The sequence below is a fragment of the Trichomonas vaginalis genome, assembly GCF_026262505.1.
Source record: "Trichomonas vaginalis G3 chromosome Unknown ctg_87, whole genome shotgun sequence".
Classification (NCBI taxonomy): Eukaryota; Parabasalia; order Trichomonadida; family Trichomonadidae; genus Trichomonas; species Trichomonas vaginalis.
Window position 1 is genome coordinate 196557 of NW_026529174.1, and position 23529 is coordinate 220085.

Genomic DNA, 23529 nt, shown 5'->3' on the forward strand with positions numbered 1-23529 from the left:
TGGTAGTAAAAACCAGAAATAAGTTTTGTATTATAGCTCATATCGTTTATAGTAAACTCAGTCGGACATCCAAACATAATGAAACCTGCTCTAGTTGCAGCACATGTTACACCCGTACTTAAAGTATTAAATAAGTCAACAAAACCTGTTGGTGGTATATCTGAGGAGATTGGGACAAAGTTGCAATTCGGCACTTTTTGTAAAAAAAATGGGGTCATACTCATAATGAATAGAGACTTATAGCCAAGTCTTGATATCATGCAGGGAGAATATACATAGATAAGCAATTATATTTTATAGTAGTAGTATTCAGAAATTCTTACAATTTACAATACAATTTTCAAAAATGGATAAAGACCAATAGCCAAGTCTTGATATCATGCAAGGAGAATATACATAGATAAGCAATTATATTTTATAGTAGTAGTATTCAGAAATTCTTACAATTTACAATACAATTTTCAAAAATGGATAAAGACCAATAGCCAAGTCTTGATATCATGCAGGGAGACTCTCTACAAATACAAAAATTGATTATCATAAGGAAATACAAATTTATCAATTTTCATGTGAAAATTACATAAATTTGTTCTCCAATAAATAGCAATAATACTTTGAATGTTATATTAAGTAATATAGCTTCAGGTAAATAAGCTTACACTTCAAAAATATACTGTTTATTCATTAATTTTAAAAAAAAGTCCAAATTATCTAATCTTGCTTACTCTTCCTTTAAACTTCTTTGTGCCAAATTTAATATTGCCTTCAAAGATGGAATAAGGACATTAGGTTCAATCCTTCGGCTTTCGACAATTTCCAAAATGTGTTGAATTAATTTCAAACATTCATCGTGTTTTGAAGCTCTTTGCTCAACAATCTGATTACCTGCCCTTGTAAGAATTCTTACTGCTCTTTCTTCATTCAAAACATTAGCGACTTGAACCTTAATAATCGCATTTGGAATCACAACAGTGATGAGAGTTATGACGATGTCATCAATGCGCTCATTTTTCTTACCCAAGAAAAATGTTTGCTTTAATTGATGAAAGTGTGATTCCGCAATGTTATTCGTGGAATCACCTTCTCCACGATATAACATCATCCAATGTTCTTTGGTTCTTCTCCATTGTTTATCGAAATACTTCAAAGCGCGCGGTTCTTCTTCTTCTAACATTGTTGTCAAGAACTCATATGTTTCATCAGACTCTTCAGCCAGCTTTTCTGCATTCGTTGCATCTGCACGTAATGTCAAAAAGTCCATTGCTAAATAGAAGTTCTCAAAATTCTGTGGATTGTCAAAATAGCTTCCAACTTTTGCACATGCGCGTAAAACATGCACAGCGCACCAACTGAGCTGCGCAAGAGGAAATCCGTCCTCAATTGCGCGAGCAATGTTTAGCGCACAGTCAGCGCTCCAATGCTGTGGATCCAGGTGCGCAAACTCACAGAATTTCACCAAACATTCTTGAATTTTTTCAGATGTCTGAGGGTTCACTAAAAAATAGCAAAAGGGGAAAATTGTGTTTTGACTTGTTTTCATTGTTACTGCAAACAATTGGATCTTTCCTTTAATTAAAGAATGAGTGGAATCGACGTGGAGAGGGTTATCAATGCTATGCACCAATTCTTTTGCAGCAAAAGGTGCATATATGATTGTAAACTCGGAAAAATCTCCATTGTAATCAAATTGAACGAGATCATCTGGGCACTCTTCCTGTAAATTATTCAAAAATGCTTCCAAAGAAGTGTAAGGATCGTTTGATAATCTTTGTGCAATAATCTCATCAAGGCGATAAAATTTGTGCTTTAAAGCATCAGTAGACTGCGCGAAAAGTTTCATCGTTTCTTTGTTATTCGTATCAATTCCGAACTTATCAAAAAATGCTTTTTGAGCAAGAAATTGCTTTCCACCGTTTTTAATATAAAGTTCGATCCATTTTTGATAAAATTTACTCGCGTAATGTGAACCCATTTCAACTCCTATATGATGGCAATGTTCTTCATTAACTTTGCTTATAGTAAACACTCCATTTTGTTCTTCAACCCTAAATTTTGCCTTGCATAGGGGATACGAACATGAATAAGTGACATATTGCTTTGGAGATCCCGTTCTTCTTCTGTATGGGACACTGCCCTTGACTTCCTGTTTAATACCAAAAGCAATAAGCTCCTCTAAGTCCACCGAAATCATAAAAATGAAGTGATTTTGAAAAGAGTTAACAAAATTCAAATCACATCAAAAACAAAAACACATAAAAAATATTTTATTATACTCATTCGAAATTAAAAATAATAAAATTTATATATATTAATTTCATTAAATCAAGGTTAAAAATCTCACCGGAAAAATAACCACGGTGTGATAAATTTATCACCGGAAAAATTTACAATAAGGTTAATACCGAAAATATTGAAAAATCAACATTTAAGGTTAATTTAAGAGTATGCACTTTTGTCACCTACTCAACAGGCTTTAGTCGTCATTGTGTTTAAGGTTAGTTTACAATATCGTCCTTGAGGACTTTGTAAGTTTGTTGTTATAGAATTATATGACTCAGGGTTTTTAGTCGTAATAGTATAAACCATTATGTCTTCTGCCATTTACTTAGCAAATAAATTTTAATGAAATGTTGTGGTCGTCAAATATTTTTATAACGTCTGGGAAACTATATTTTAAGTTCAACGTTTCACCTCCTTTCATAACGTATATCTTGTCAATGACATTATATGAAACACCACAGCAACCAATGTCGGGTTCTATTTCTTTGATGTTTATATCGTCTGCCTCTGTCAAAAGTTTCAATAGTTCTTTCAAAACTTCATGAGGTGCAATGACATATGAGTTCACTTTTACAGGGTTGTGTTCGACCAAGTTTAACATTATACTTAAAGCTTGACAAATCTTCTCCTGAGTTTGAAGTTTGTCTTTCAGTTGTTGGTAGTCGTTTCGAATATCTGCAACAGAACTTAAGTCTCTGTTAACTTCAGGATATGTTGGTTCTTTTACAGGAACAATTGTTATACCATCTTCGTCTTCGTATGGTTTCCCCACTTCAACATCTCTGTCTTTGACATTGACAACAACACTTTGACTGTTTGTTTGAGTTGGTGAATTTAACTTCACATCTGCCACCGCCATTAAACCTTTTGAAACACTTACGCTTCTATTTTTCGGAAATGACATTTTACTTAGAATAAAAAGATGGACGTATTCGGATATCTTATTGAATTGAAGCAGAACAAAGTTTATACTCACAAACAATACAAATACATTGACAGAATAGTTCTTTACACAAACAATGGAAAATGTTATAGAATAGCAGTCTTTGCTGAACCTAAATATTTTCATAAAGCAAAGAAAGTTGGTATAACTGAAATGGTGAAAGTTCTTGAAGCAGACAAAAATATAACTTCAAAACTTACAGATATTACTAAAGGAAAGTTTATAATACAATATTATGTCAAAACTGGCGTACTGTCAATATTTGACGGAGAGAAGTCAGTTCAAGAACAACTTACTGACCTGCTGCCAAAATCTGCTCGATGGAAGCTGTCGTTATGCCAATCTGAGGAGCCCCAGCAGGTTTCATCGAACAAATCTTCAAAAGAGCATCTTCCGTGAAAAGTGCTATTGGTTTTGTAAACTTCTTTGCTCTCAATTCATCTGGACCGTCTCTGTCACCAGTATATTGTATTTGAACTGTACCAACAGTTGAAATACCACCCATAAAGTCTTCTGAGTCAGCAAATGGAATGCCAAGCCAAAAGTTTGAACGGTCCCCATTTGTATATTGAGTTTTTTGACCTCCTGTATGAGTCCATACTTTCACATATGGCATAATAGAATTTTGCATTTCAGGGTTAATGGTTGTTGTGAAGTTGTTGTTAAAGTTCATAGCATCTAATGTCACGTTGTATGACCTCATATCCTCAACTGTAGAATATTCTTCTCTTGGATAATATTTGCCATCTATGTTTATATGATATTTAATACCAGGGTTGTAGAAACAAGAATAGTCATTTATAGTTCGTCTGAACAGAACAAACATAGTATCTGCATGTTTCATTGCAGTTGTTAAAGCAATATCTGTTCTTGCACCTGCGGCTCCTGGATTTTGGTTTCCAACTTCACCTCCAAAGTCTTTGACAGATATTTGGTGTATAGGGAACATAAGTGGAACTGCAATATATTTGGCAGCTAAAGCATTTGAAATATCTGGGTCCAACATATAGACTGCAAGTCTGCTTTCTATTCTCTTGCATTCAAACTGTTCGCATGTGAACTTAGCTGGGTCCCAAGCAGTTCCAGCAGCATTGAAATAATAGTTTACTTCATTGTTGAAGTTTGAGAAACCAAAGTCTAAGTCAACTTTGTCTTTGCAAAATTCGGCGAATGACGTTTGATTTGTTCCCTTTACGTCTGTAATAGTGAATGGGTCTTGTGTTGGTGCAATGACTAAGTTATTTTTGCTTGGAGTAAGTTCAATAGAAATTTTTCCTGCCCAGTTTGGCAAGTATCTTAAAAACCTGAAGATGAGGAAAGATGACAAAGGAACTCTTAGTTTCAGTTTTACTTTGGTTACTGCTGCTGCAGTTTGTCCAGAAAGGTTAACATAAACTCCTGGAACGTTAGGGTCAAGTCTTCTTATTTTCTCAATAGTTGCATACTGGTCTGTTTGTTCTCTAGCTTGTGGTTGTACTGAGTTTCTCAAAGCGAACCATTCATAGTTTGCCCATGTTACTGTTTGAACTAAGTCAGAGTTAGAATATATCTTATATCCCATAAAAACTTCTGGAGCATATTGGTATCCGACATAGAAAATTCCATTGCAACCTTTCTTGTCAGACAACTTGGCAGAAGGTTTTATTTCAATGTCTTGTTCCACGTATAAGAATGAGTTGTCAATAGAAATAATATGAAACCTGTCGCAAGCAATATCTACTGTTGTTGAAGAACCTTCTCCAAACTCACATACGTTTCCATAAGAAACAGCAGTTGTATATTCGTAAGTTCCAGGAACTATTTCTGACCTTCTAATGGCATTGTCGCATTCGTTATACCATTCGGAAACATTTCCGTTCATGGCATCCAAAACTGTTGGCGTTATATTCTGAGCGGCGTACATTTCATATGGGTAAAAATATAGAATAGTTGGATTTATATGTCATAATAGAACCCACTCGGACCAAGCTTTACTTTCTTCCTGACTGAGTTTTTAACTGAATCTTTAACTCTTCTTTTTCCTTCATTGCCACTACTTTCACTAGATGAAGTTACTTCTTCACTACTTTCACTTTGTTCTACTCTTCTCTTCTTCTTTGGTGTCGCTTTTGGTAACTTGCCCTCTGCTTCAAGTTGTTGCATCTTTGCCTCATGTTCACCTAGTATGTTGTAAATTTCCCATGTCCTTTTTGCCTTTGGGCTCTGGTCGCCCATCTCAGGTAACATATATCCTAGAAAGATTTTGTCATAGTTTGTATTTGAGTCTTCGCTTATTGTTTGCATGACTCTTTCCTGAGTTTCCGGTTCAAGCTCTTCAAATATAGCTTGTCCATATGGAATAAGCTCGTTTCCAAATATATGTTTTTGTAGCCATTCTGGTTTTCTTTCCATGTAACCAATAATATCTTTTGTGAATGGGAAAGCTTTTACCCAACGTTTCAGTCTTGCGTCATTTATTTCTGTAGTTGGTTTTATTTTGTCAAGGAACATGTTTTTCAATACTAACATTTCATTTGGTACTGTCCATTTGAGTTTTCTTAAATATTCATCCCTTCTCATTTCATTGTCTGCAAAGTAAGTTTTTATGACATTTTGCAAACTTTCGTTTGCAAGGTCATGTACAATAGGTTCTCTTCCTTCTCTCTCCCTAACTTTCTTTCTAAACTCTTCACCAAATATACCATCTCTATGGTTCTGTGTAGTTCTTTGAGATAAATGTTCTAGAACGTCAGGTGTTATATTTCCCTCAGCCATGTTCATTTCATACTGGTCCAAAATATCTGCATCTTTCATATCTTTCAATGGCATTAAAGCCGCGCTGAAAATACCCGTTATATCTGGTTCACCATTCACTTCCATTGCGTCTACAACTTCTTGGAATTGAGGTTGTAAGTTTATGAACCACCTATCCGGATTAGCTTTATGACCCCATCTCATTGTAGTTCCATAGTCTGCAGAAACAAAAGTAGGTTTGTTTCCATCTTGGTTAGGTTCTGAATGAACTTTAAACAATGTTTCATTTCTATATGTTTTCTTGAAATTAAACCTTTTATTTTCACCGAGTTCAGCCAAAGATTGAACGTTATATGGTCGTAAGTAAAAAGGATTATTGTATTTGCGTACATTTTCTTTCAGTACTTCCATTCTATGCTGAATATTTTCATCTGATGTTGGAGTCTTTTGTATGTCGGTGAACATTTTTCGATATTCTTCTACTATGTCAGCTGAATTTTTCTTAGACTCTTGGAAAGATTCCATATTCTCTGCATACTCTTGTTGAGGGTCAAGATTTTTCGGCTGTTCCAAATCTTCATCTAGTTCTGTGAAGTTAGTTTCCAAAGGAGGGATTTGTTCGTTTCCTTCAGGCTCTTCTAGCTGTTGTTGCTGAACTATTTCTTCCATGTCTGGTTGTATCTGAACTTCTTCCTGTTGAGTTTCTTGTACCTCATCTGCTGGCATTTCATATATTCCGAGACCGTTTTTAACAAGTTCCCTATCTAAGTCATCCGGACTCATAAACCTTTCTTCTTTCGTTCCGTCTCTATTTTTTACGCGTTTCATGAAGAGAGTTGAATTATCATTTAGCTCTGACATCAAATATCTCGGAGTAAATTCATTCATGTCATTTGGATGATATGCTATTAAATCATATCCCTTTGCGAGCTTGTATTTTCCAGGTTTGAGATTATATCCGATTTTATGCTGAACCATAAAGCTAAATAGGTTCGGGTCAGTATTTCCTTCCTTGAACTTTCTAATAGCTTCTTTATATCTGTCACTAAAGTCAAGAGTATCTGGGTAACCATAATCTTCCTTAAGCATTTTTAAGAATTCTTGGTTTCCTTTTTCTCTACTTCTTTTATGTCCTTGCTCTGTTTGTGGTTGTTGTTGTGCAGGGTTTTGAACTGTTGGTTGTTGTGTTGGTTTTGGTGCATGCCTGTGTCTGTGTCCATGTGACGATGTAAATGTTTTAGGTAGTCCTGGTGCAGGTGCTTCTCTTGGAGGGTTTGGTGGTATATAAGTTCCACCAGCTGGCACATATGTTCCATCTGCAGCATAATGTCCTACCTGACTTTTCGTTTTTAAGAAAGCATTTACTAGGTCTGTTTTGGTCTGTTGTAACTCTTTTTCTTGACTTTCCACAACAGCTGCTCTAACGGCGTCATAGGCACTTTGAACTGCCTGTCTCGTTGCTGCATCTGTTATTTTCGTCATATTTTGTGCTACTTCTCTTATCTCTTTGTCGAAACCTTCAGACTTCAGTTTCTTTCCAGATGAGAAGTCGTTCACTAGTTTCACTTTACTATGAAGAGCTTCGAAGGCATTCTTAAAGTCAGCATTCATTAAAGCTTCATTTGAACTGTCTTCATCCGCTTGTATTTTTGTCCTTATTGACCCTATAAGTTGGGCTGCTTTAGCGTTGGCTTGGGCATCTAACCAGTCATTATTAGCTTTTATATATTCTGCGCTTTTCATTGCCTTTTGCATGGCTGCGTCGTTATTTTTAATTTCTTGTGCTAAGTTTTCATACTGTACGGTTTGGTTTTGCAACTGTAAAAGTTTTTCTGCCTTTACATTTGCTTCAACTTCTTTTTTATACTCATCGCTATCCATATATGTCTTCAGGGCTTTTTGTTTTATTTCTTCATCTTTCAGTACTTTATATTGAGTAGTATGGTTTTTCAAATTTATAACATCTTGTTCCATTTTTGCTACTTCTGCTGCTTTTTCTGACACTTTTTTCGCATATTCCTCTGTACTTAGTTCTTTCAGTTTTCTTCTTTCTTCTTTTTCTCTACGTTTAACTCATTGAGTTTCTTTGTGTGTCTGTCATATTCTAGTTTCTTTTCGTTTTCACTTATTTGTTTCTGTATGTCTATGTTTGACTTTTTGACATCTGTTATTTGATTTTTGAGTGAACTCAAATTCATTTGACTTTGAGGGTTATAAGCTGTTCCGTCTGCAGCTCCACCATAGCCTGCCATTTTCGCTAAAAGTGCCGCTCTTAAACCTCCACTCTGTGCACCAATAACTCGGTTTAAAAGCATAGGGTTGCTTGACATTTGTTGCAACATAGTGGGGTCATTCAGCATTTGTTGTTGCAACTGTTGTTGTGGTGTCAGTTTTACTATTGGATGTTTCAATGCTCCCTTCCTCTTACGTATATTCTTACGTAGCTTACGTGGCATTTTAAGTGAAGTTAAAAAACGGTTTTTGACAGATGTTTGTATGACACTTTTTGTTCAGCACAAAAAACTACTCGGTCAAAGTGTTGTCAGTTTTGTAAAATAACCGTCCTATCTCATTCTATAAGGGGAAAAAGGCTTCTCAAAGTATACTTCCTTGGAACGCCTGTAACTTTTCCTGTAGCGACGATAGACCCTTACTTGTCCGGACAAAGTTATACTATTTTGAGTGCTCTACAAAAAAGTCACCGGCTGGCTCGTCCTCAGAAATTTTTTATGGGCTAGAGGGCGCAACGCGCCTGGAAGCCCCACTACCTTTTTTTTGCTGAGCTTTTGTTTTCGTAGGATTTGCAGTCTCCATATGGTTCATTACTGTAACTATTCAAAATTGAATTATCCAAAATTTTTTAAAAAGTTGAGCTTTGCGATTTTACAGAATTAAAAAACATGCAGTATCATAGGAACTCTGTTCAGAAACGTTAACTTTGATGCTATATTGTTTGTGTTTAAAGTTAAGCTCAGCGTTTTTAGATAAAATTGAGCCAAGTCATTTCAAATTCCAAATGTAAAGACGTTACTTATCACGCATTGGACTCAAAAATTAGAAATATCTCAAGTTCACTCTCTCCGTTGCAAAATTCTAATAATTTCCAACTAAAAAAATGAATCACACTTATAAATAAGAGTTGTTTTCGATTCCATTGAGAATGAATTTCAATGTGACCTTTCCGACATATCATAAAGAAATAAATGAATCTCAATATTTCTAATTAACTGATAATTGTTCTTTCATAATTAGTATAAGTATATTATATGTTTTGTTCTTAATGCATGTGAGCATCTACGTGGATATTTTTAAATAAAATTTCCAATCATATACTAAAAATTGTGAACTTCATATGATTTCGGCCATTTATTGATGAAGATGTCTTCTTTATAAAACAATAATCTTAATTGTTCAATATTTATCGAAAAATATTCGATTTTAATATAAATTTGTCGGCAATCATCTTAGAAAAGCAATTTTCTTCAAGTTTTAGGGATTATTTAAACTAGCATTCTTGATTTATGCTTGGTTTTAAAATCCTACAGTTTTATTACATTTCTATGCGACCAAATTCAGACAAATTTAGGGTTAATACGTTCGTAAACTTTTGAATTTATAAAATATAGAATATTAATATATGATAAATACTGGATAAAAATAGAAAAGATACGCATTTCAATATCACTCACAATTTTTTCTAAATTCTCAAAACAAAAATCAGGTTGTAACGATTCTGCGAAGACTATAGGTTACAATTAACTCAATAACGATTTTATCTTCTTCTCAAAATCGAATATTTTCAAAATTGAATTGCATAGAAACTGTTCTCATTTATCAAAAAGTACTACTTCAATGCCTGAGTCAGCAGTTTTGTTCAAAACGCAAGGTTCTCAAGACCAAGAGGTCGTTGTAACAACGGGTCTCGAGATATTTTCGATGCTAAAGTTCTTCAAAAGAAAGATCACACTCATTCTTACATTTATTTTTGCCTGTATTTCGGGAATATGTCCTCTAATCATGGTAAAGCTTATTGGTGGTATTACGACAGACCTATCTTTAGGTGAATCCCAGGAAGAAGGAGATTTTATGAAAAGTATTATAAAAAACATCATTAGGATGGCAATTGCAGATGCAGTTATGCTTGTTACTAACCTCATATCTCAATGCCTAAAGTCATTTTGCACTCCACAATTTTCCCATGATCTTAGGTCTGAAATCTACGGGAACCTAATCGTAAAACCGATAGATTATTTCGATAATGCTCAGACTGGTACACTTATCGCCAGACTTTCAGAAGATGTCACGTTGATCAAAGAGACCTACTGCGATAAGGCGATAGAAGCCTCAAAGAACTGCGCCTTTGCTCTTACAGGAGTAATTATCGCCTTTACGACATCTTGGCTTGTATCACTCATTTGGGTTGCAACACTCCCTCTTATTATTACCATTTTCATGCTCACCGAGAAATGTGTTGGTCATATGTGGCACAAATACAATGACAAATCAACTTATGCTATGGCCAAAGCAGAAGAAGTCATTACACAGTTCAGAACAGTGAAGTCATTCGACAATGAACTCAATGAGTACGAGAAATATGCCGAGAGCCTTGATGGTGTTGATAGAGTCTATACGAAATCTGCCTCCATTCAAGGTTTCAAATACGGAATTCTGACATTCATTGAAAACGGTCTCATCATAATGCTGTTCTACATCATGTGTTACTTCATTATCAAGAAACCAAAGTATGGCTTACAGCCAGGAGACTGCATTACACTCATTATATCAGTTCTAATAGCGGCAATGGGATTTGCGGCAATGTTTTCATCTTCAGACGACTTCAGGAGAGCAAACATTTCATCACGAAAAGTACTCTCTATTATAAATACTGACAACAAAGAAAAAGAAGTTCAATCTAAACCTGAAATCAAATGTGTTACCGGTAGAGTTGATTACTTCAATGTATCATTCAAGTATAAAGGAAGAGAAGAATATGCTCTTAATAACTTCAGCATGACTGTTGAAACTGGACAAACAGTGGCAATTGTTGGAGAGAGTGGAAGTGGAAAATCAACAGTTCTCCATCTTTTGCAGAGATTTTATGATGGCTATGAAGGAGAAATCACAATTGATGGTCACAATGTAAAGGATTTCAGTGACAAAAGCATTCGTTCTAATATTGCATCCGTTCCTCAAACTCCTGTGATCTTCTCAATGCCCATTGAAGATAACATTAAGTATTCGCATCCAAATGCTTCCCATGATGAAGTTGTTTCAGCTGCTAATAGTGGAAATGCACATGACTTCATAAACAATATGTCTCAATCATACAACTCTGAGGTAACACAGAACTCCTTATCAGGAGGCCAGAAGCAGAGAATTTGCATTTCACGAGCAATTGTTGCAAACACTCCAATCATTATTCTTGACAAAGCAACGGCATCACTTGACACAGAATCTGAAAGTCTTGTCCAAAAATCAATTGAGAATTTTCACGGGCAGAAGACTGTCATAGTTGTGGCCCACAGGTTGTCAACAGTCAAATCAGCTGATATCATTTATGTTATGAAAGAAGGTTGTGTTGTTGAAAAAGGTAATCACGAACAACTTCTTTCATTAAATGGAGTCTACTCTGATTTAGTTAAATATCAACTTCAGTAAAAACTCATTTATTCGTCTTTGGATCTTATTTTTTGGGAAAATAATTTCGATCTCGAAAAAAATTCAAGAAAATGATAATGAGGTTCTCCCAAATGAATAAACTCATTAGAAATTATTATAAAACAAAACATTTTGAAGAAATATGTCAAGTTTCAAGACAATATGCATACATTTTCTTCAAACAATCAATAAAAATCATTGTTTTCAGAATATTACTGTCACAACTAAGAATCGCTTGTTTTCCTTTAACAAAAATTGGCTCAATCTATTTTCACGAGATTTATCAAAATTTGTGATTTTTGAAAGTTCTCTAAAATGATGGCATTTACAATAATGGGTATTTTTAAATAATTTTTTATTTTTCAACTACTTACGAAAAACATTAAATATAAGAAATGCGGTTGTATGCCAACTCTGCAAGAACAACTCCTTATATGATTTTGTTTAATAATAGAAATCACTACCCTTCCATTTCCATTCCAGATTCCAGCAACATTTACAACATCTTCAAATAAATAACCTGATGAAAGGCCAAATGCATAATATCTAGAGATTGTATTCTTATAAAATTCATCAGATGTGGTCAATGTACTTTTAGGAATTATAGCATCTTTAGTTAATGCCCATGAGCTTCCACCACCCGCACCAGATGATCCAATTTGACCAGAAAAGCCTCCAAACCAACCACCTCCACCACCCGCATTATCTTCCATTGTTCCTTCTGGAACAGCATTATTATTTGATGGATCACCATATCTCGCAGCTTCTCCAACACCGAAACTGAATCCTTTCTCGGAATCGGCAAAATAATTTTCAGAGAGAACTCCATTTGCAAACCAACTTTGAGCAGTGAAGTTTCCCCCGGCACCTCCAGAACCATCATCACTACCTCCGTAGTCACCCTGCGCATTATCACAGCCACCACCTCCCCCGCTCACTAAGACACGATGCCATAAGTCATTCTCTAAAAATTTGACAGCTGTCTGGCCACCGCCAGAACCTGTTCCACAATAAATACCAGACGTATCGATTTCAGTGCCGCAGAAATTGGAGGAACTTCCTCCACCGCCGTAGCCGCCGTTCATCATATTTTGTTTCAAAAAACAATTTGGGGTACGAACTTCAATAATTTTATTGCCATAAATCCCACGACCTCCTATCGTCAGAAAAGTGACTGTTTGATTGGATAAATGAATAGTTCCGGCTATGTAGCCACCGGCTCCACCAATACTCGCCGTTCTAATGCATTGTGTGTTTCTGTTATATACGAAAACGATAAAAACGGTTTGACAGAAAAGTGACAACTTTACGTGTCAAAAATAGAAAAAGTGATATTTATTCGTAATATTAAAATGAATCATCATAATCTTCTTCATAAGGGTCTTCATAATCTTCTTGATATTCTTCTTCATATTTTAGTTCGTATTCTTCTTCTTCATTACTATCTTCTTCTATTTCAACCGGATTCGCCTTATTTTTTTCTTCTTCAACTTCCTCGCCTTCTTTTCCCATTCATCTTCTTCGCTTCCTTGGAGCTCTGGCATTTCATTGGCCATAAGTGAATCTGGAAGAAAATCTTGAGAGATATTATTTCATACAATACTACTCTCACCCTCCAATTCCCAGCCAAAATGGCTAAAAATTGCCCGCAATGTGAACAATTGCGGGCAATTTTTAGCCATTTTGGCTTGGAACTAGAGCCTGCGAGGTACATGGATAGTATCAGTACCTCACAGGCTCTAGTTCTCTATATGGCGCCGAGAAATTTTGGTGAAATGTGGTCGCATTTCACCAAAATTTTTTCGGCGCCATAGGATGAATTGGAGGGTGAGAGATATTATTTCATACAATACTACTCTCACCCTCAATTTTAATTACTTAAACTCATTCTATTTTTTTGACATGTAAATGTCACTTTTACTGAGATCTGACACAATGTCAGATCTCTTTTTTTCGTATATAAGATTTCCATGATACTTCTGAACGATTTCATCTGAAATGCAACTATTATTTGAAAAGCGATTCGACGAAACTGAATTACTGATTGAGCCACCGGATGCGCCATAGGAGGGACCGGAAAGTGTTTCCACTTTTTGAGAGGAACACTTTCTGTTTGCTTAAAAAGTAGCATTCAAATAAGTTTTCAAGACTTGTCTTCATGTGGAATTATACTGCAAAATCCAATGAATAGAGTCATATAATTCTCAAAGAAAAATAATTTGATATTATATTATGGAATATCGAATTGTAAATCAAAATTAATATACTTTGATATATCAATGCACATTGAGGTGGTTTTCATAGGGGAGATATTGTTTTGAATTATTACAAATCTATCGTAGAGAATCAAAATTGATATTTAGAAAAATTGAAGAATTCAAGCTGAAATAAAGGGCTAACGTGTTAAATCATTTGGTTGATATAAGGGTAAAATGTTTTAATACAATTATAAATAATTGAAGAAAAAACCTATATATTTGATTTTGAAAAAAATTGAGAAAAAATAGAAAATAAAAAATTGAAAAAATAGATAGTATATTAATAGATAAATGCAATTATTAAAAAAAAACAAATTTGAATTTTGATATGGGAATAAAATTATTCTCACAAATTGTAAAGATTTGAGAGCGTTTTGAAAAAATCGAAATTATCAAAATGGATAAATTATGAAAAGATTAATTGTGCATTTAAGTTAAATAAAAATATATTTGTAATTAAGATAATATAGGATAATTCAAAATTTGCTTTGAAAATGCATTTGAATAGAAGAAAGAAAAATAATGTTTAAAGAAAAATAATATATAAGGCTGAATATAAAACAATAATTTGAATTCAAATTTACAATAAAAGTATTGTTTTTAAAATCAAAATTGAATAATTTGATTTATTTATTAAAATATATTTGATTTATCTTCTTTTTTAAAAAATTACACCTTCTCTCAATTTTTTATTATCCTTTCAAAATTGCCGATCATTTCTTAAAAAATTTTGGATGAATTAATAATTTGATTTGTTTATCAAAATATATTTGATTTATCTTCTTTTTTAAAAAAATTACACCTTCTCTCAATTTTTTATTATCCTTTCAAAATTGCCGATCATTTCTTAAAAAAATTTTGGATGAATTAATAATTTGATTTGTTTATTAAAATATATTTGATTTATCTTCGTTTTTTAAAAAATTACACCTTCTCTCAATTTTTTATTATCCTTTCAAAATTGCCGATCATTTCTTAACAAATTTTGGATGAATTAATAATTTGATATGTTTATTAAAATATATTTGATTTATCTTCGTTTTTTAAAAAATTACATCTTCTCTCAATTTTTTATTATCCTTTCAAAATTACCGATCATGTCTCAATTTATTTGCAAATGTTCAATGATAAAACTTGCAAACCCGCTCAAATTATAATGAAAAAAAATAATGGTGATTCAACTCAATATTTAATAAAATGGATTGAAAACAATAAAGAAGATTGTAATTGGGTTGATTCCACGAAATTATTTTTTTATAAAAAATTGATTGACGATTTTGAGAAACGGAACCAAACTCAGGCCCCTCCTGAAGAAATTAAAGTTAAAAAATTTAAAATTACCCATATGTGGATTGAGTAGGGGTAATTTTAGCTAAAAGTGACACGCCTGTAAAAGTGACACACCCGTGAAGGGTGTGATTACCGATCGGTAATTTCGACAGTTTAGAATTTAAAATTTTTTATGGAACTGTTGCGAGTTTCATAAAGAATTTAAGGAATATAAGCAAAGATTTGAATCAAAATCTTAGACCTAAGCCGCTCGATTCGCTCGCGGCTTCCGCGAATTACAGATCAGCAAAGATTTGAATCAAAATCTTCGAACTAAGCCGATCGCTTCGCTCGCGGCTTTCTTTATTATTTTAAATTTGCATATTTCCATCAAAAGTTCATAAGGTAAAAATTTCGTTTATTTTTACTAAGAAAAAAAAGGTTTTTGATAATAAATTTATTTTATTTCGAAAAAGTAGCAATAATCGTAAAAGGGTATTGATAGGCTTGCTAAAGTAACTAATTTTAGCTGTCAAATACTTTTGTATTTTGAAGTAAATTAGTATAAATTTGTTTTTACTTTTATTTCGAAAAAGTAGCAATAATCGTAAAAGGGTATTGATAGGCTTGCTAAAGTAACTAATTTTAGCTGTCAAATACTTTTGTATTTTGAAGTAAATTAGTATAAATTTGTTTTTACTTTTATTTCGAAAAAGTAGCAATAATCGTAAAAGGGTATTGATAGGCTTGCTAAAGTAACTAATTTTAGCTGTCAAATACTTTTGTATTTTGAAGTAAATTAGTATAAATTTGTTTTTACTTTTATTTCGAAAAAGTAGCAATAATCGTAAAAGGGTATTGATAGGCTTGCTAAAGTAACTAATTTTAGCTGTCAAATACTTTTGTATTTTGAAGTAAATTAGTATAAATTTGATATTATTTTAACTCCCTTTGAAAACCTCAATTTTCCATACAGAGGGAACGGGAATAGCATCCAATATTCCCTGAGAATGGTTGCGCATTCTCAGTTCCCTCTATATTTCGAACGAAGCTCTCATCGGTCTTTTTTTAATACTAAACGTTTTTTCCCCTGTCACTTTTAGCTAAAATTTGGGTTTGCCTATGTGGATTGAAAATGGGAAATGCATGTGTGGAGGTGAAATCAATGGACACTTTTATAAGTGTTCAAGGGACGATGTCAAAAAATATAATATCAAAAGCCTATTGGATTTTTATGAATCTCATATAGAAATTAAAGAACCAAAAGAATAAGAAGGAAAAACTAACTAAATAAACAATTACTTTTTATATAATTTTACTTTTTTTAATGTTTACCAATTACAAAGAGATAGAAAACTATAGTCAGGCTGAAAACAATTACCAGGATCAAAATTTTAATTGCAGCTCAATTGAACACGATTTTGGAGGGCAAAATTCAGTTAATGCGGATTTTGAATTTCTTATTTCAAAATTTTCGGACATTGATTTAGTGCTACAAAAAGAAGTTGCATATGATTTATTTTACAGGTTAACAACTAACTTTCCATTTGAAATTTTATTAAATTTTCAACAATTTAAACAACTCCTAATGGTATTAAAGGATTTAGAAGTATGTAAGGATTTAAATTTAAAATTCATTTTTAGTGAACACAGTTTATTTATATTAAAATTAACACTTATAACATATAATGAAACAAAAGATGACACATTAATCAAGAATTTATATATAACTTTACTATTTGAATTGATAAAAACACAAGATAAAAAATATCTTCATAGTAGTAGGATAGGAAGGGTTGTGTGACTTTTTTTGTTACGTCTATATATATAGATGAAGGTATATTTTCACATCTTCTATATATAGATGATATAAAAATTTTTTCTTACATTTTTTAAGTCATGAATTCGTAAGAAAGCGCGACATTATTAAATAAATTAGTAATAAATATTATATACTAAACACATTTTAAAAAATTAACATTAATTTTAAAATAATTTATTTTTTTATCTTTTATAAAAGAAGCTATATATAGATGATGTCAGATATTCCGCGATTAATTAAACATTGTTTAAATCCTGAATGGGTTAAACTTCAATTTAAAAAGGAAGACTGTGAATTATTAAATGAATATGAAAGCCAAAATAAGCTAATGAGGTATAAATATAATGATAAAGAATATTTAATTTCATGGAATCAATGGAGTCATAATCAAAGACCTCATAAACGAGAAGAAGAAATTGAAAATAATGAAATGGAAATCATTGATGACATTAAAGAGGATGGAATTCCTAAATTTTGTAGAAAAACCTTTAGAACTAAGTTAGGAGCATATAAACGTAGAGTATTAAATCCTGAATATCTTAAACATCAATTTAAAAAGGAAGACTGTGAATTATTAAACGCTAATGAATATGAAAATGCTAAATCAAAACTGAGATATAAATATATTGGAAGTGATGAAAGGTGTAAAGATAAAGATAAAGTTTATTCAGTTTCATATAATAACTGGCACACGTTAGGGATAAGAAAACATTTAGGAGATTATGGGAAATGTTCTGAATTCTTCAAATCTAGTATGTACGAGAGAATAAAAGAAATTAGAAATAATTATTTTCATGAATGAAAGATTCACTACCATAATGAAATAAAAAATAAAAAATAAACTTTAAAAATTCATGTCTCAGAATCAACATAGAACTTTAAGAAACTAATGATTATTTGAATTTATGAAATCAATTATTTGATTCATTCTTTCTTCAATCTCTTCTATTCTTTTTGTTAAATCATCAATTTTCATTAATGAGGTGATTCTTGATTGAGGAATAGATTTCAAACTAACACCCTTTTATTTTTGAAATTTTGAATCCATCAACTTTAAACATTTTATTCAATTTACACGTTGTCAATTCTTCAAATAATTTTTTATTGTTAGCATAATAGTCATTAAATTCTTCAACAGATGAAAAAATTTTTATTTCAGTAATTGGTTTAACAACGTTTATTTTTTGTTGAACATTTTCACTTTCATTTATTTCTTCCTCCTCTGTTTCATTTATTTTCAAAATCGGTTTCATTTATCATTAAATAAAAATTAGAATATAAGTGATGAAATATATTTTTTAATTAATATTAAATCAGAAATGGCGGCAGGATTCTTTAAAAAATTATGGGATGGAATTAAGAAAGCTGCGGGTTGGGTTCATAAAAAGATTATTAAACCCATTGCAAACTTTTTGGCACCAGTAGCGAAAACGGCAGGAACTATCATAGGTGGAGTATTAGGTACTAAAGCAGGTAATCCGGCGATGGGAGCACAAGCAGGTAACGCAATTGGTGGAATAGCTGAAGGAATACTTAATAAAATAGGAGGTAGATAGTGGAAAAATAAATAAATATTATTTTTATCTTAGTATCGGTTGAAGTCTTTGATAAACTTTTTCTCCTTTATTTAATATTTCTCTTATTGGGGCAGCTTTTGGTGTTATTGATTCAGCAACGTCACTAATTGCTTCTTTATTCTTAAATATCCAATTTGCTCCTTTCTTCATTGTTTCCCAAACTTTATGCGCTCCTCTTTTTACTTTATCCCACAGTTTCTTAAATATACCTGCAGCCATAGTTGATTATTTCATTAAAATTAAAAATTCATTTTCATCTTTTAATTTTGATTTTTTATTTAATAATAAATGACGACTAACTATTTGATGCCAAACACTAAACCGATTAATGGAAATGTGTTTCATTCATTCGAAAAGATAAATGAAATATTCGCAAAGAATGATGGTAGAAGATATTATAGAGAACTTGAAAGTTCATGCTATGACTCTGATGCTCCATATTTTGATGATAAACAAACTCATTTAAGAATTACAAATCCGGCTCATGATGTGAACCAATTAGGTGACACATATATTAAACGCAAAGTTAAAGCAACTCTAGTTTCAAATAAAGCTTTCACATGTGATGCCGCTTTTAAATGCATGCGTTTATTCGTTGGTTACAAATCATCAAATCAAAGCTTTAAACAATTAGAAGTAGAAACCGAAAGAGGTGATGCCGGTTATCTTCAGATGGATTGCGCCGTGAATCTTTCGCATTTGCAACATATAAACCAAAATCAGAAAGGAAAGTTAAAAAGTTTGTTCATTCGTTATATAATAATGTTCAAAAATATGATAACTCAGTATGTGGTAAATATATTGACCCTTCAGAAGTTTTCAAGAACGCAAATGAAGAAGTTGATATCACTTTTGATATGATTATTCCGGTAAATGATTTGTTAGCATTTCAGGCGTTCGATGATTATCCTAAATCATTTGGTGAAATCATTCTTAAATATTATGTTTTCAGGGATACTTTAGTATTTTGTCAGGTTGACCCGTTAAGAGTTGCTGATTTACAAAATTACGTTTATGAAAAGATAACTGATGAAAATTATGAAAAGATTATGAATCATGTTTATAAATATGATCGCAAATTCCAACAAATCGGACTTCCTGCCAAATTAATTACAAGCTTAGCCGCTACAACTGCTGACGCAATAGTTGATAACGTTATTATTTCATGCACAAAGATGGCAGTTTTAGAGGATAAATGCATTACACCAGGATACGGTTTAATTGAAGAATCAGTTAAAGCAATACCACGTTTATTCAGTAAGGAAGATCCATTCATGATTCCAGCTCAACATATTGACGTTCGTTCACTAAATGGAGGTTGCATCACTCCTGAAGGTATTAGCTCAGATTTCTCATACGCTCTTCATAATGTTACAGATGTTGTGTTAGCATTTCCGAAGAATGCAATGCAAAGAACAGTTTTAGAAAATCCAATGCTTCGAGGTCTTCAGGTCACTATAGATTCCAGAAACTTCCCCGATCAAGCGATGACCACAGTGGGCGACATATTCTTTACACGTATGCTTCAAGCTTCTGATTTAGATGGAGTGAATGAATGCACAGAAGAATATGAGGACTCATTAACTAGACCACTTAATGATGATAATGGCGTGCCATTAGCTAGAACATGGAAAGACCAAACTTCATTCTTATGCACTATTCCAGTTCAACGTGATGGAGCGGGTATATTCTTTGATGGATTAGAAACTTTCAATTCACAAGTTACAGTACAAGTGAAAGCTTATCCAATCATTCAGGGTGAAAATGACACTTACTGTTCAAAGGTGACAAATCCTCCTCAGGTTTGGTTTACTAGGACTACGTATTGGACATGGACACCGGACGAAGGTTTGAAATATCATCCAACAGGTACACCACCGCAGTATAGAAGTTCATATGATGAAATATTGATGAATAGAAATGTTTAAAATTATAAATTTATTTTTGATTAAATGGATTTAAATTCATCCACCCCTTATGAAGAATTAGCGGGAGTATATAATACATACATAGATGATATGATTAATGAAGCATTGAGTGATAATAGAAATGCTCTAGCTAAGGAAAAATTAATGAAAATTTCATATTCTGAATGTTACTTAAATTCAATCACTGCAGCAATTGGTAAACAAAATAAAGGTAAAACATTAACGATATTAAAACAAATTATCATTATTGCTAACACTTCCCCCCATTCACATGTGTTAATTTATATCAACCGTTCAGGTTCACCTTCAGATGATACATTTGAATCTTTAAAGCATTTAATCAAAATTCCAATTATTTATTTATCACAAGAAGAAGCAGAAGATTATTTAAAAAACTTTTTAATGTATAAAGAATTATATAATGCAATCAAGAAGCAAGGATTAAGGATAAAATTATTGATAAACAACGGGATGAATTATTTGAAACACTTTCTATTTCAAATTTTGATAGAGAATTTTTGCATTCACTCATTTTTCTAGATGATGCAGTGAAATCAAAACTAATAACAAACGAGAAATCATATTTTAATCAGTTATTAACTCAATGTCGACACATTCAGTGTTCATTCTTTATGGCTGTTCAATACTTCAAAGCATTAAGCACAAACATTAAATCAAATCTATCAACACTTTTCATTTTCAGTGGGTTTAGTCGTCAACAGTTGAACGTTATGCTTTATCAAGTGAATTTACCAATGAGCATTAATGAACTTTACACACAATATCAGCAATTAGGTGAACATGGAAAAATAATAGTTGATTTAAATAAAGGAAGTGTTAAATTTGATTAACTTTTTATAATTAATTTTTATTTTTTATTTATAATTAAACATGACTGAAATGGCAAATCTTCTACAGGTTCCATTAAAACAAGGGACAAACAAAAAGGGTGCATATAATAGAACTATGAAAGTTCCTGATGGAATGAAAGAATTAGTTCATATTGTTGCTGGTCTTCAAAAAGATGTTAAACAAATGAGAAACGTTTTAACATTACCAGAAGCTCAAGCATATGCCAAACGTCATGGTCCAAATTGGGAAGCACACGAAGCAGACATTACGGGTCCAAATGGAAAACCTGATGGTATAAATGAAGTTTTCGTTACTGATGGTCAAGGTAATATTAAAGTCATAAATGGTTATAAATTAACTATATCTGATTATTCTAAACGTAAAGCATATAATGAATGTTATCCTATGCAATTTGATGAAAATGGAAAAGCTGTTAAACAATACATTGAAGAAGGTGAAAATGGTCCAATTAATTCATACCGTCATAATCCATATTCTTATTTCAATGAAGAATTAAATGCTATTGAAGAGGGACCGGATGGATTACCACGATATTCTAACCAGTTTGATGGTCAATATGCAAATATTAGACCTGAAATTTCAGCTAAGAAATTCTTTAAAGTTGCTTTATTCGATCCAGTTTTCGCAAATGTTAAAGATGAACTTAAACACCAATTCCAACCAATTATAGTAGCAAGAATTGCATCAGGTGCTTTATCTCAAGCATTCAAAGATTTAATTAAGAAACCATTATATCAGCAACGTGGTTTAACTTATGATTTAGTTAAGGAATCAGATAAAAGAAAATTTGAGAAATCAGATGATTATAAGAATGCAATTAATGAATATATTCGGTCTATTAATTTCGATGAAACAGCTAAAAATCAACTTCATGAACAAATACAGGGAATAATAGATTCAAAAGTTCCAGCAAAATAAAAGTTTAAATATATTTTTTTATTCGAATATAAATGAGAAGACGTTTCACTAGTCAAAAGAACACTAACGCAAAAGCAGAGATTACGGTTGGTTATAACGTAAATGATGATAAATCACGAATTATTCAAAATGTTAAAGTTAATGTTAGCCCTGAATTAACAAGGTCAGCAACTCAACCAAATTTATTAACTCGTGACTTACCGAAAAAGGAGGAGGAGCAAAATAAAGAAGATGGAGACCCAACCATTTTATCTGAACCCGGTAAAGAACCTGTTGAAATTCCCACTTATCCAACATACCCCCCGCCTCTTTCATCAAACATCGAGAACCCATATAAAATAGACATTAATTCTGAATTAATGAAAATTTACCGTGATATAATAATTAATTTATGATTCAATAATAAATTTAATTGATCAATCCGGTTTAATTATTTTACCTTATGAATCATTAATTCACATTATCGCCATTCTTTGTGATGTTCAAGATTCAGACGTTAAGATTCAATTTTTCATAGATGATGAGGTTTCATGCTGCGGAACAGTTGCAAAAATAAATCCTATAAAGGATATTAGCACAATTAAGATATTAAAGAACGGAACAACAACTGAACTTCATTTAACATATAATGATATTTATAATAAAATAGTTGATGAATATAAAATATCACTTGAAAAATTCTTTGTTAAGGCTATTTAATATTCAAGCATTAACATTATCGAATAATAATCCTTTGAATCATAATCAATAATAATTGACCTTCACCAGTTTCTATCGTTTGTTTTATTTCTTTTTGTTCCCCACTATCCGGATCGGTCATTGTAATTGTTTTTGTTATAGTATCAGCTTTATCTTTAACTTCAATCTTTTTTCCATCGGGATATCTAAACCAAAATTCCAAAAATTCGATATTGTCAATCTGTTCATATTTTAATCTATCAATTACATTTTTAATACCATCTGAAAATCTTATGAAATGGTCATTATATGGGTTTGATTGAACTAAATTTGAATGAAGTGAAATATAACCTGTTGATGAATATGACATTGACTCATATTTTCTGAAAACACTAAAATTTATAACATGAATGAATTTCTTATTCGTTGAATTTATGAATTCTTGAGGTAATCTTATTCTAGTTTTATTTATCACTGGAAAATAACGCTTTACCATATTTTTATTCGTAATAAAAATGTCAATTATCAATATTATTTCGAATAATAACTGTGAATTAAATTTAACAGTTAGCGGAATTTATAATGTTACTCT

General features: G+C 32.1%; 7 protein-coding genes and 5 pseudogenes across 12 annotated transcripts, besides 6 other annotated features; 4 read left to right on the plus strand and 8 right to left on the minus strand.

Moving 5' to 3' along the window:
• Positions 1 to 6217: part of a mobile genetic element that runs on past the window's edge.
• Positions 166 to 2465: a mobile genetic element.
• TVAGG3_1070660 lies at positions 722 to 1375 on the minus strand (annotated as a pseudogene). The gene has a single exon. A coding segment is annotated over exon 1 (654 nt).
• On the minus strand, positions 1558 to 2191 carry TVAGG3_1070670 (annotated as a pseudogene). The gene has a single exon. A coding segment is annotated over exon 1 (634 nt).
• Positions 2606 to 3139, minus strand: TVAGG3_1070680 (protein of unknown function, DUF4106 family; the record flags this gene model as incomplete). The annotated part of the gene is made up of 1 exon (XM_051256371.1): positions 2606 to 3139. One exon carries the CDS (start codon positions 3137 to 3139, stop codon positions 2606 to 2608), a length of 534 nt encoding a protein of 177 aa, XP_051076445.1.
• Positions 4048 to 4784, minus strand: TVAGG3_1070690 (annotated as a pseudogene). Its single transcript has one exon. A coding segment is annotated over exon 1 (737 nt).
• TVAGG3_1070700 (protein of unknown function, DUF4106 family) lies at positions 5159 to 5437 on the minus strand (the record flags this gene model as incomplete). Its single annotated transcript, XM_051256372.1, has 1 exon — positions 5159 to 5437. The coding sequence occupies one exon, from the start codon at positions 5435 to 5437 to the stop codon at positions 5159 to 5161; it is 279 nt and encodes a 92-aa protein (XP_051076446.1).
• Positions 6218 to 6743: 526 nt separating the features above from the next.
• On the minus strand, positions 6744 to 7930 carry TVAGG3_1070710 (annotated as a pseudogene). The gene has a single exon. A coding segment is annotated over exon 1 (1187 nt).
• A 1878-nt stretch (positions 7931 to 9808) lies between these two features.
• TVAGG3_1070720 (ATPase activity, coupled to transmembrane movement of substances) lies at positions 9809 to 11614 on the plus strand (the record flags this gene model as incomplete). Its single annotated transcript, XM_001297724.2, has 1 exon — positions 9809 to 11614. One exon carries the CDS (start codon positions 9809 to 9811, stop codon positions 11612 to 11614), a length of 1806 nt encoding a protein of 601 aa, XP_001297725.2.
• A 362-nt stretch (positions 11615 to 11976) lies between these two features.
• On the minus strand, positions 11977 to 12699 carry TVAGG3_1070730 (glycine-rich protein family; the record flags this gene model as incomplete). The annotated part of the gene is made up of 1 exon (XM_001298790.1): positions 11977 to 12699. One exon carries the CDS (start codon positions 12697 to 12699, stop codon positions 11977 to 11979), a length of 723 nt encoding a protein of 240 aa, XP_001298791.1.
• Positions 12700 to 12872: 173 nt separating this feature from the next.
• Positions 12873 to 12938: a mobile genetic element.
• A 367-nt stretch (positions 12939 to 13305) lies between these two features.
• Positions 13306 to 13414: a mobile genetic element.
• A 1812-nt stretch (positions 13415 to 15226) lies between these two features.
• Positions 15227 to 16262: a mobile genetic element.
• Positions 16263 to 18543: 2281 nt separating this feature from the next.
• Positions 18544 to 18759, minus strand: TVAGG3_1070770 (uncharacterized protein; the record flags this gene model as incomplete). Its single annotated transcript, XM_001298789.1, has 1 exon — positions 18544 to 18759. The coding sequence occupies one exon, from the start codon at positions 18757 to 18759 to the stop codon at positions 18544 to 18546; it is 216 nt and encodes a 71-aa protein (XP_001298790.1).
• Positions 18760 to 19892: 1133 nt separating this feature from the next.
• Positions 19893 to 23529: part of a mobile genetic element that runs on past the window's edge.
• On the plus strand, positions 20028 to 20468 carry TVAGG3_1070790 (uncharacterized protein; the record flags this gene model as incomplete). The annotated part of the gene is made up of 1 exon (XM_051256373.1): positions 20028 to 20468. One exon carries the CDS (start codon positions 20028 to 20030, stop codon positions 20466 to 20468), a length of 441 nt encoding a protein of 146 aa, XP_051076447.1.
• TVAGG3_1070800 lies at positions 21360 to 21645 on the plus strand (annotated as a pseudogene). Its single transcript has one exon. A coding segment is annotated over exon 1 (286 nt).
• Positions 21726 to 22259, plus strand: TVAGG3_1070810 (uncharacterized protein; the record flags this gene model as incomplete). Its single annotated transcript, XM_051256374.1, has 1 exon — positions 21726 to 22259. One exon carries the CDS (start codon positions 21726 to 21728, stop codon positions 22257 to 22259), a length of 534 nt encoding a protein of 177 aa, XP_051076448.1.